Here is an 11,473-nt window from a genome sequence, read left to right as displayed (position 1 = left end):
CTAACACGAGTCTCATTGACTTCATTGGGTCTACCCTAATTGGGCCAAAAATTAGATTTAGCCCAAGTTTGCTTCCTTAAGCACCCTTATGTAATCAAAAAGTGCTATTAGAATAAATCAGAGATGGGCATAAGATTAAGATGGGAGGTATGTAAGTGTCATCAAGATCTACTAGAATGTGCAATTGAAAAAAGATGTTCCCAATTCTTCTATAACTTTAGGTTAATTTTTGTACCATATCCAAGCCATAAAGTTACCACATGATGAGAGTATCTTCAGGTATATCACAAAATACTTTGGAAAAGAGCAATACATACAGCAACAACACACATGAAGAGAAACCAGCTTTCAGATTCTTAATCCCACTGTATATTCTATTTGTATACAGAAAATATTTCAATGTATTTAATAAACAATTGTTTGAGAGTAATAATCCAGCAGACACCTTCCATTTCATGAATGTAATATTAATCTTTTCAAAAAATACAATGAATTTGCATTGTTAAATTATGGACATAAGGCACAGATCCCTGAGCCAAGACAAAGCCCAAGTTTGTGTTTTGGTACATCATATTCAGTCATTGGCCAAAATCCCAATGCTATAAATTTGCACTGAATAATGAGGACAATGTTATCAGCCAGAAACAGTAATATTTAATTTAATCAAAAGATTCATAACACCCCAGTCCATCAGGTTTTGAGATTTCTTGGTGCTCTCTTTTGACCTGGGAAAGAGGGAGTCTCTGGATTGGGGGGGGGACTTTAATAGCCAAAAATCACCACTGGATCAGTGGTGGTGGTCCTGATCTTGCAGAGCAGCCAACGGTGGCAATTTTGGGCTACTAAAAGCTACTCCATCATATAAGTTTCCCAAAAGTTATAAATGGAGCTCTAGAGAGCCTTGGAACATGAAGGAGAGAGGAAGCTTTCAAGCAAAATTAAATTAAATATGACACCATCCTAAGTGCACAATATAAAGTTATGCCAATGGGATTCCAGTCACTGTGATAATTTTGCTTTTGCACACACATTTAAAATATCTGTTTACATTATCACCAGAAAAACAACAAAGCTGTGTTATGCCAAATGTACAGTCTGTTTCTCAAGATCAACTCAAACTTTATAACATTTCTTGTACATTGCCCTGCAAGTTTCATCTCAAAAGGCAATATACAAGTTTTTAAACTATATAATTTAGCTAGGTATGTAACTTTTCTTGTTTTAAAAGTTCTTCCACCTTTGCTTGACAAGCTGCTCATCCATCAAGTGAAAGAACAATTATGAGCACAGTAGCTAACTAGAATATGGTACTCCATTAACTTAAGAGACAGACCTTGAGGAAAAAAATAATACTTTGGGGGCTAGATCAGATCTAGATCCCATCATAATACTTGGTAGACTAGATATGCCACAACGTGACCAGGTAAGCACTGGACTGACCATTCTGTTGAAAGCACTCATTTAGAGTGGATATTGATGCTAGTGTGCATCCAGCTAAGAGTTTTGAAAAGTTGATTTCTGGAGTATTGACATAGTGAATGACAAATTCTGGCAGCAGTAGTCCAAAACCATTTTTCCCTCAAGCTTTGACCTCTTTGTCCTCAACTATCCTTTCTTGAGCTAGAAGCTGTAGCAACTATTACATTCTATACCTGAATAGCCCCAAAGCAGCGACTCATCCAACTTCTAAGACAGAAGTACTTTTCTTCTCAAAAGGACGTATTTACACTAATCTTTTTTTCTTTCCTACACACAGCAGCAAAGTTAAATATCCCTTAAGTATGCAGCAATTACTGGGACAGTTGAAAACCATACTTTCAGATAGATTGTTTAGGACCTTTATTATTATAAGGGATAGGCTTTGTTTCTTGCCCCCTTTGCTGCTTTTTAATAGCACCCAGCCTGATAAAGAGTTCTGAAGAACTCAAAAGCTTATGGCATTCTGGTTGGTCCTAGTGAAAGTATTATCAAATAAAAGTTTGTGTTTTTTGCTCAGGACCAGCATAGTTATCTTCTGTTACATATACAAATAGAAGACATCTGGTTCACAATTTCACTCAGCTGAAGATTTTACTCTGCATGATGCACATTTCAGCACTATATATCATGCAAGTGGAATCCGCTTCCGTCTAGAAATGTTCACAACCAAAATGCCGGGGGGGGGGGGGGGACAACTAATACAATATGAGAGTAGGTGCAACTTAGGAGAAGAGAAACAAATCTGTGCTCACAAAACGGGCACAGATCTGTTTCTCAAATTTCCCTACTCAGGTAGTTATTACAGGAAAGCATGCATCATCCAAATCAAGTAATTTCAACTACTTTGCAAGCCAGTATGTTTAAAAAAAATCAACAACCCGCCATCACTGTTTCACAATTTAGCAAGCACTTGCCTTGAGATAGAAAGAGTACATCCTTGTAGGAAATTCAAACAATTTAAGGGACAGATGTCTGCAAAATGAAATCAGCTGCATCTGCTATCCATGTGTCCAGGTGTCCAACTATAAGACCATTGAGTTCAATCTTTTGTTTAATATAAGAATCCAATGTACATTTGACAGATGGTTGTCCAATTTTCTCTTGACTGCCTCCAGCATTGGAGTACTCACTACCTCCCAAGGTAATTGATTCCACTGTCATACTGCTCTAACAGTTAAGACATTTTTTCTTGATATTCAGCCAAAATCTGGCTCCTTGTAACTTGCACCCATTATTATGTGTCTGGCACTCTGGGATGATCGAGAACAGATCCTGCCCCTCCTGTGTAGGACTACCTTGTCAAATGAAAAGTTGGCATAAAAATGTTGAGTTGCTAAGTGCAAAGTTTTACAAGACTAAAAAAATGCAAAACCCCCTAATTTTATATTGCAAATATGGTAAGTTTAACAAAGTAGCAAACAACATCAGCTTAACTTTCACAATTTTAATGCAAATAGATTTCACTGCTCTTAAAGTAATAAAATTGAACTGCACCATAGCTCTCAAAATAATTTAGCTCTTCTACAGCTATATAAAATGCCAATGGTAGAATGACTACAAATTTAGATGCCAAGGCTGTGCTGCAGTTCCCCAGGTAGAGACCATGAGTCCCCACGTCCGGCAGTAAGGTCAATGTTACAGTTGACAGATAACTCCAATTATTGTTCTTTTAAAGCAGCAGTTCTATAATCAGTTCTATAGTAGTGAAATTTGCTTGAATAAAAGTACAGTGTTCATGGAAAAGGAAAATTATACTCTCTAAAATGCCAAGATTCCAATTTACATGGCAGATCACCTACAGAGCTAACTACCGTGTTTTCCCAAAAATAAGACAGGGTTTTATATTAATTTTTGCTCCAAAAATGCATTAGGGGTTATTTTCAGGGGATGTTTTATTTTATTTTTATGTACAACAATCTACATTTATTCAAATACAGTCATGTCATCTTCTGGTTGCTGCACAATGCTGCACAGTGGTGGAGGGCGGGATTTCACTTAACTGGGGCTTATTTTTGGGGTAGGGCTTATATTACGAGCATCCTGAAAAATCACACTAGGGCTTATTTTTAGGTTAGGTCTTATTTTCAGGGAAACAGGGTGCCAGCTATGCATCATAATGTAAACCCTGGAGTTGTGATGCCTCACTATTTTCAAAGTAAGAGATAAGGAAGAAAAATCTACCTCTATTCTGTTCCAAAATGAATATACAGAAACAACCACAGAAAAAGGAAAAGCAGTAGTGGGGGAAGGGAGAGCAGCTTTTGGAACAGGGAAGTTATCCTTGAGAAATGACTTGAGCATTCCCTTTTCCTTCTGCTCAAAGTTTTCCTCTCTTCAAATCTCTTTAATAAAATGGGTGGAAAGGAATAGTGTTAAACCATTGTTACATTTGGTCACATGCCCCTGCGTCATCTCAGAGAAGACTATTGTGATTAACAGATCTGATATGACCCGTTTCTAATTCTTGTCTTACCACGATGGAAGAGAATGGCTTGTTCTTTTAAAATACAAAGGACTTGCACATTGACAATTGGCCATGATTAGATTCATTTTTCAGCAAACATTATGAAAGGTTTTTCAAAGTTCACATTAAGTTAAGGTTCTTTCATTTTTACTTTTATGGAGAGCAGAAGCTTAGATATACTCTAGTAAATTCAAGCAATCTGCATTTAATTTGTCAACATACTGAACTTAACAATATGTCTGCCAAGTATTCTTCCATACACACAGCAACATAGTAAACGTGCCCTGTCATTTATTACCATGATAATGAAAGCTACTTTCCAGTTCCATACAGGACCTGTTACTCTTCTCTCTTCACATGGTGTGTTGATTGAACTCCCAAATCTTCAGCATGTAAAAGGCAAAACTTCAATTTTCATGAAATGTTCTGATTCATTCCCTCTAATGGTTTTGGTTCAGATGGTGATGTAACCGATAAATATTCCACTGTAGAATGGTGACTAACATCCACTTTAACTAAAACTTCATAGTATAAAAGATAAAAAACAGGTGTTATTATGCCAACCACGACCATTATTACGACTGCTGTCCACCAACCTATTCCCCAGTCTGCTCCATAATAAGGATCTTTACGCTTGATGGCTTTACCATCTGGTTCAAAGTTCAACTGCTGGGTTGATAAGGCAGAAACAACTTCATTAAGATTCTCTCTTTTTGTGGCATTGCATTTCACTATTTGTTCTATATCACGGTCTACTTCTTTCAAGAAGTTACCTACAGTCTCAGTGGAAGAAAATGATTCAGCAGCTGGGGATGCATCCTGAAATTCTGCAGAGTATGACGCAGAAGCAGCTCTTGAAATTTGCCTGCCTTTGGGAAAGCAGTGTGTCTCAGTCAATACACTGAACTTCTTCACTGGAATTTTAATAGCTCTCAAGGCAAAGAAGTCCTGATCTGTAATAAGATTGTTCACTCTTTTGATATCTGCTACCTGAAATACAGTTATAATGAAGTGAATTAGGTTTATTAAATCCACTAACAATTTCAAGTTATATTCTGACTTTTACACAATATACATTTAAATAGCAATATTGGCACATGTTACTACTGCTCAATAAGCAAGACCAGCTTCAGTTGTGTAAGGGAAACCTTTAGATTTCTAGCAGACATGGGACTGGGCTAGTCTCCTCCTTGACATTCCCGTTCACCTTGAAAGGAAAAATAGATTATCTGAATCATATGAATTAGGAATAACTTCTTACTGGAGGGAAGAATTTATCTTGTGCACTTACTGACTAGCTTACATTACAGTTATTTTACCTTTCAGAAGAGGAATAGGACATATATGTTATTTGAGAATCAATCACTTTACTGAAAGAAAAATGAGCCCCCCCCCCCCCCCCCCCGAGCAGCAGCGAGAATTCAGGTTGTATAAGGTCAAGCTGATTCCTCAGGCCAAAAAGCTTTTCTGGAGCTCTTCCTTCTTTGTAGAAAAAAGAGCAAGGGTTAAGTGAGTGCTTCTTTACTCCATTGCTGTGGGAGGAAGAGCCAGCTTTAGACTCTAAAATTAACACAACTGACTACTTCGTACACGAAGATCATAAAATGCAGTCAATTAAATTTATGTAGCGTTCCACATTCACCCAATCATATTTAAAAGCACTACTGGTGTGCTAGCACTATAAATTTATATGAACAGCCAATGTCCATAGTAAATATATTGAGATATACATTGTTAGTATTCCTAACAAGTCCTATCTCCATCTATTTAGTTCATATTTGAAAATGCAAAAATTCTCTTGTTGCCCTGCTAGAGGGCAAGATATTTTGGTGATTTAAACTTGATAACTTTTACTTGACTGAAAACCAGAATCATTTCTGCCTGTTAAGAATCAGAAGCATTGGATGTGTGATCTGCATCTTTAAAAACAAAAACAGCCAGTCCTTCTGCACTTGGTCTCTCTGTGTGTATATGCTGGTATTAGCATACACTTTGCTTCTTAAGAGGAAAGAGTAACAGATCTCTACACAAACTGAAAGATATTGTACAGAAACCTTGACCAAAAAAAGTAACTTTTTTGTGTCAAGGTGAGGAATTTTGCAGGCAGGGGATAACAATCAATGAGTTTTATAAATCAAATCAATTTAAATGACTATTTAAATCATAGTTTAAATTTTAAGATATAATTTTTATTTAAATCTTCAAAAAAATCTAATTTTTATCTAAATTGTGATTTAAATCAAATCCATTCTGTTTGCAGGACTTTAAAAGTTTTCATCAAGTGTCATGTAACTGCCCAAATCAACAAAATAAGGAATTTCTTCAGATGCATAGTGTTACCTCTGTTGGTACATGTCAAGTTTGGGATCCCACAAGATCCTAGCCAAAATCCTGTTGCTTAGCATAGTAAATCACACTAGAATAGCCCCCTTGAAACAGTGGGGATTTGGTGAGCCACCAATTTAAATGGGCCTGTTCTCATTGCTACTTACTATGCTGAAATAAGTCATGGTTAGAGTAGACCTGTTTGAATCAATAGCGCTCACAAAGGGCTTGACTCACAAAACAGGATTAAGTCACAGTAAAAGTAGGCCAATTTAGTCAGTGGAATCTACAGAAGAATTGACTCACCAAACCCCAATTGATTAAATGAGTCTCCTCTAGTGCAATTTACTACATTAAGCAACAGAATTTTGGCTTCTGTAACTTCCCAAATAACAGTTTATCCAAGTTAACAAATTGATTCTTGTGGTTCCCAGAGATAAGTCAGTTCATACACACATATGTGCATTTGTACTAAGTTCTTATTTCATCATATACTATATAAGAGACTTTTACTCCCTTTGGTGAATTACATTTTTGGAACAACCTAATATAATTAAAACTTAGGCAAAGACTTTCCAGATGCTTTTCTGCACATTCTCAGTTTGGCAAATGATTATATATAGTGCATTCTGGCAAATAACACTCCAAGCTGTTTGTAGGTCAGCATAAAAAAACTTTGTTTTTATAAACACAAATACTTCTGAATTTATATGAACTTCATCAGATGGAGCTGCATACAAACTTACTGTACAACAATACTGAAGAGCTATAGCATTTAACGTGTCTCCTTCTTGTATATCCTTGGTTATAAATACGACATCATCCACTCTCTCCCTTGATGTACTTCTTCTGACTTTCTCCCTTCCCCGGGGTCGCAGTTCATGCAACTCCACTTCATCTTCCAACACATCACTGTCAGAACTTATGCCATTCCCAAAAGGATATAGGTGACCATCCAATGTAGGCTGCACTACAGCTGGGAGCTGGAAACTGAAATTCTGGCTTTTACCTGCCATCCTGTCAGGAGAGCTCTAACAATAAGGAGAAAAAAAATAGGGTAACTGTTTAGAAACGCACAATTCCAGACTGAGTACTAATTTACATACAATACCCGTGACTAATATGATTAAGCATGCCTTTGGCTTTGTCTCCTATATATTACTGTATTTTAAAAAAAAACTTACAATTTTTAAAAAATCAACAAATGCTAAATCAGTTTAGAAAGTCTTCATCTGTTCTCTGTTATTATTTATTTATTATTATTTTATTTATTGTATTTGTACCCCACCCATCTAGTCAATAGACTACTCTGGGCGGCTTCTGTTACACTTCAGAAGGAAAAGTGGGAATAAAGAGTGAAACTACTGGAACTGTAAGCAAAATGAAAGCCAAGTTAGAAGCAAGAGTGTTGGGATTTTCTGGTAGATTTGTATGCTAGAGACTTCATAAAGAAGTCAATTGATTTCTAATTAAAGGACAGAGCAGGCATCATAACCCTTTCACTCTGCCCTTCACCAATAACCATCAACAGGAAATGGATACATAGTCAGACATAGTGACAAAAAGCCAATATCATACATCCCTACTGGGACTAAGCAATTCCCTTAAACAAGAGTTGTCAAACTCAATTTCATCTTGGGCCGCATCAGCATTATGGTTGCCCTCAAAGGGCCGGTTGTATCTGTAAGACAACATAAATGTAAGAACAGGAATGAGCAATAGCGAGGACTACATTTCCCAATGTGCTGTATGCTGCCCAAGCGGTTGCACTTTCTAACTCTTTGCTACTTGAAATGCTGGGAGTAGAAGTCTCGCTGGGTGGATTCCCAGCATCCTTCTGGACCATTATGATTGACCAGGTAAGTGCCTGTGCATTGTATACTGCACAGTAGCAGGCAACAGGGCAAGGACCACATGAAATGGCCTGATGGGCCAGATTCAGCCGGGGGGGGGGGGCTTGAGTTTGTCACATGTGCTTTAAACTCTTCTATATCCTCCTAATCTGAGAAAGAGAAGCAGGGTTTTAGCCTATGAAATCTGAGCTCAAATTACACCACTGTCATATTACGTTTCACCAATAAACTGAAAAGGGCAGACAACCATCAATGATGGTCAACTTTCTGTTTGGCAAGATTCCTCCCTCTAGCTTGTGCCAGGAAAAAAAAAGGAACCTTGTGGTATCCAAAAGACTGACAAATTCTATTTGGTATAAACTTTCGCCCATTTCTTCAGGATCTAGGTCTGAGCAAGTACAGGGACATCTGAAGAAGAGAAGGGCAGCCTGCAAAAGCGCGTGAAGCGGCTCCCCGTCCACGTGTATACCCAACACAACCTGGAGGCTTTTTATTGAAGAATTTGTTTCTGCCTTTCACAGAAGAGTCTGCGGGGAAGAAGCACTCCTCGCCACTGCGATGAGGGTGGGTGAGAGAGAAAGAGAGAGAGCGCACCTGCTGAAGCCACGCGTTAAAAACCAGAGAAGAGAAGCCGGGGGGAAAAAACCAGTCCGGCAAGCCAAGAGGTGTTGGGGCTCTGGAGGGAGAACTCAACCCACGGGCTTCGGCCATTGGGCAGAGCTTGCTCACAGGCTCGCCATCAACAACCTCCTTCCCAGGTTCTTACCGAGCTCGGATCCTCACGGCTACAAGACAACAAACGGCTAGAGCCACCGCCGGCTCCCGAGAGAAGGAAGCCCTGCCCTCGCTCCCCGCCCTCAGAACAGCCCAGCGCCGAGCCCGGCTTGGGGGGCGACCCTCGGCCCTCCCGCCGCTCCGTCTTCTTCTACCCCGGCCTGGCATCGGATTTAAAAGCGGACTCCAAAGAACCGCCTCAGGCGCGCAACCTGCCAGCGAACGGCCAGGACCAGGGCTTCTGGGGGGTCGCTCTCCGACCCCACAAACACAGCAACGCTCGGGTTTTGGCCCTCACAGATGGGGGGAGGAAGAGACGGAGGAGCCCGACGGGAAATACCTGTCTTTGCCCAGGTGACCGTCATGTCAGAGGCCGCTCCCAAACGACACCTTCGCCGATTTCCGCCCTGACAGGCCCAAGCGCCGGGCCGAGTGATTTAGAGGCGCCGACGCCACGTTTGCAAATTAGCTCCACCCCCTTTCCAGAGTCCTTAAAGGGCCAAGGAAAAGCTGGAAGGCTTTGCGCAAACGCAGAAGGGCTTCCTGTGGGAAAGGGGTTGATGGTGGGATTCCCAGGCTTCGGAGAAGAGAGGGCGCTTTTAAAATAAAAAGTAAAAATAAATTGCGCATGCGCTCTTTGTTCTGCCGACCTTTTGCGATTTCAAGACTTATGTGGCGTCCACCCTCGTGCCCCTTGCTTGACCCTCAAGACTCAAGAGCACAGGAAGGCAAACAATCCCCTCTTTTACACTGCTGTCAGCAGGTGATCACTAAATCACCATTACTTCAGGAAGATGAAGACTCAGGTCCACACTTCAAAGTCTTTTAAATATACAGTAACTTTGTTTATTGATTACAGTTATTGATAGTGATTCATGGATATCTTCTTTATGTAAATTTATTATTAACAAGGCAGCCCATCTAGGAAAAGGAAAACTCCGATTTCAAACCTCCACTGCCTTGTGGCTATCTCCACTGATGGAAAAGGCTTCAGGAGTTAACCTAGAGGCAAAATCCGGAGCTGGAGTCCCGAAGGCATTTCGTGTTGTTCTGCCAACTCCTGCGACGTTGCTGGAACCAGTTGTATTGGCTCTTGCCTTTCCATTGGAACATTTCAGCAACGTGGAGAGGGGGGATCTGCTGCTTGGGTAACAGCCTATCCTCCATATTACTTTACCCAGGCTTCATGCTCTGGAGAGGACACTCCTTGATTCAGAGCATGTTACCATGGTCTCTCGAGACTGAAGGATGCCTATGCTATTAACAACAATCTTCTATTTGATAATACACTCCTAACTCTAATCACACCTCAGAATTCCCCAAACTCCACACTCTAACTACTTCTCTCTCACCCACTCCACTCCAACTCTCTCTGACCTTTCTGACTCTGCCTCTTATAACAGTGGCCCCCAACCTTGGGCTTCCAGATGTTCTTGGACTTCAACTCCCAGAAATCCTGGCCGGCAGAGGTGGTGGTGAAGGCTTCTGGGAATTGTAGCCTTCTGGAGGCCCAAGGTTGGGGACCACTGTCTTATAGCATCTCTGTCACCTCTGCCTCTCAGCAACATGAATATGCATGAACAATTACATAACAAAACATGAACCATTGACCTAATAAAGAGGAACCCTACAACTTCTCTCTCAGCACTCACAAATCAGTCCTTGTCTAAAAGTATATGAAAAATAACAAAAAGCATGATATACTTGCTTTTTCTGAAGACAATCTCCATATGAGTTGTGGCAGCATTCTTATAGGTCCCAACAGTGCCCCCCAACATAATTTACCTGTTTCTTTTCTGTGATGTATGCTACCCTCTGCCAGCAGTGCCCTCTGCAAAAGGCAAAGAGGACAGTCTGTGTGCAAGAGACAGACACAAATCTGACTTTATAAAAGGTAAGACAAAGAAGCCAGAATCAGAACCACTGCCTCGTGGCGCAGTGGTTAAAACGCTGTACTGCAGCTAAAACTGTGCTCACGACCTGGGGTTCAAATCCCAGGTAGCCGGCTCAAGGTTGACTCAACCTTCCATCCTTCCGAGGTCGGTAAAATGAGTACCCAGCTTGCTGGGGGGGCAATGTGTAGCCTGTATAATTAAATTGTAAACCGCCCAGAGAGTGCTTGTAGCGCTATGGGGTGGTATATAAGTCCAATAAATAAATAAATAAACTCTCTGAACATTTTGTCATTGATCTCAAATTCACTACTATAGAAAAAGGGAATTACAAAGGGAGATTTGAGAGAGATAGTTGAAGAGGACAACATTCATAAATTCTGGTGTGTACCTAGAGGATAATATAGATATCAGGCCTTTTGAGCTCACTTTATATATTAATAAACAGTCTGTCACTATAGTCATATGTATAACCAAGTAGATGTTGGCAAAATCCTGACCTCAACACAACCTACTAGCCTCTGAAAACTTTTATAAAATGTCATTTGCATCTGTTTGTTGCCAGAAGTACCAGGACATTTATGGTGAATCTCAAAAGTTCATAACTTATGTGAACAATGCCATTATTTTCTGTTTTCTAGTCCACTTCATCCCACTCCAGTGTTCACACCATGTACACAGTGCAT

At 40.1% G+C, this 11,473-nt stretch overlaps 1 protein-coding gene across 3 annotated transcripts; it reads right to left on the bottom strand.

Moving 5' to 3' along the window:
- Positions 1-346: 346 nt before the first annotated feature.
- On the bottom strand, positions 347-10,231 carry LYSMD3 (LysM domain containing 3). 3 transcript variants are annotated; one of them, XM_020783782.3, is made up of 3 exons: positions 9,236-10,231; positions 7,015-7,299; positions 347-4,933 (listed from the first exon to the last, which is right to left on the bottom strand). In XM_020783782.3, the coding sequence occupies exons 2-3, from the start codon at positions 7,282-7,284 to the stop codon at positions 4,358-4,360; spliced, it is 846 nt and encodes a 281-aa protein (XP_020639441.1). In that variant the 5' UTR covers positions 7,285-7,299; positions 9,236-10,231; the 3' UTR covers positions 347-4,357. The 3 variants fall into 3 exon arrangements, with proteins under 3 accessions (XP_020639441.1, XP_020639445.1, XP_020639442.1); XM_020783786.3 differs by lacking the exon at positions 9,236-10,231 and adding an exon at positions 8,888-9,187 and having other exon boundaries at positions 7,278-7,299; XM_020783783.3 differs by lacking the exon at positions 9,236-10,231 and adding an exon at positions 8,888-8,998.
- Positions 10,232-11,473: the final 1,242 nt, after the last annotated feature.

The sequence above is a fragment of the Pogona vitticeps genome, chromosome 2 (assembly GCF_051106095.1).
Source record: "Pogona vitticeps strain Pit_001003342236 chromosome 2, PviZW2.1, whole genome shotgun sequence".
Lineage (NCBI taxonomy): Eukaryota > Metazoa > Chordata > Lepidosauria > Squamata > Agamidae > Pogona > Pogona vitticeps.
The sequence above is the reverse complement of the archived record's forward strand: the minus strand, read 5'-3'. Positions and strand labels throughout refer to the sequence as shown.

Excerpts from the sequence above, each read along its gene's own strand:
- LYSMD3 (XM_020783782.3), bottom strand. The coding sequence starts at position 7,284 with ATGGCAGGTAAAAGCCAGAATTTCAGTTTCCAGCTCCCAGCTGTAGTG. Across the intron at positions 4,934-7,014 it reads CTCTTCAGTATTGTTGTACA|GTAGCAGATATCAAAAGAGT; the intron begins GTAAGTTTGTAT and ends ACTGTATTTCAG.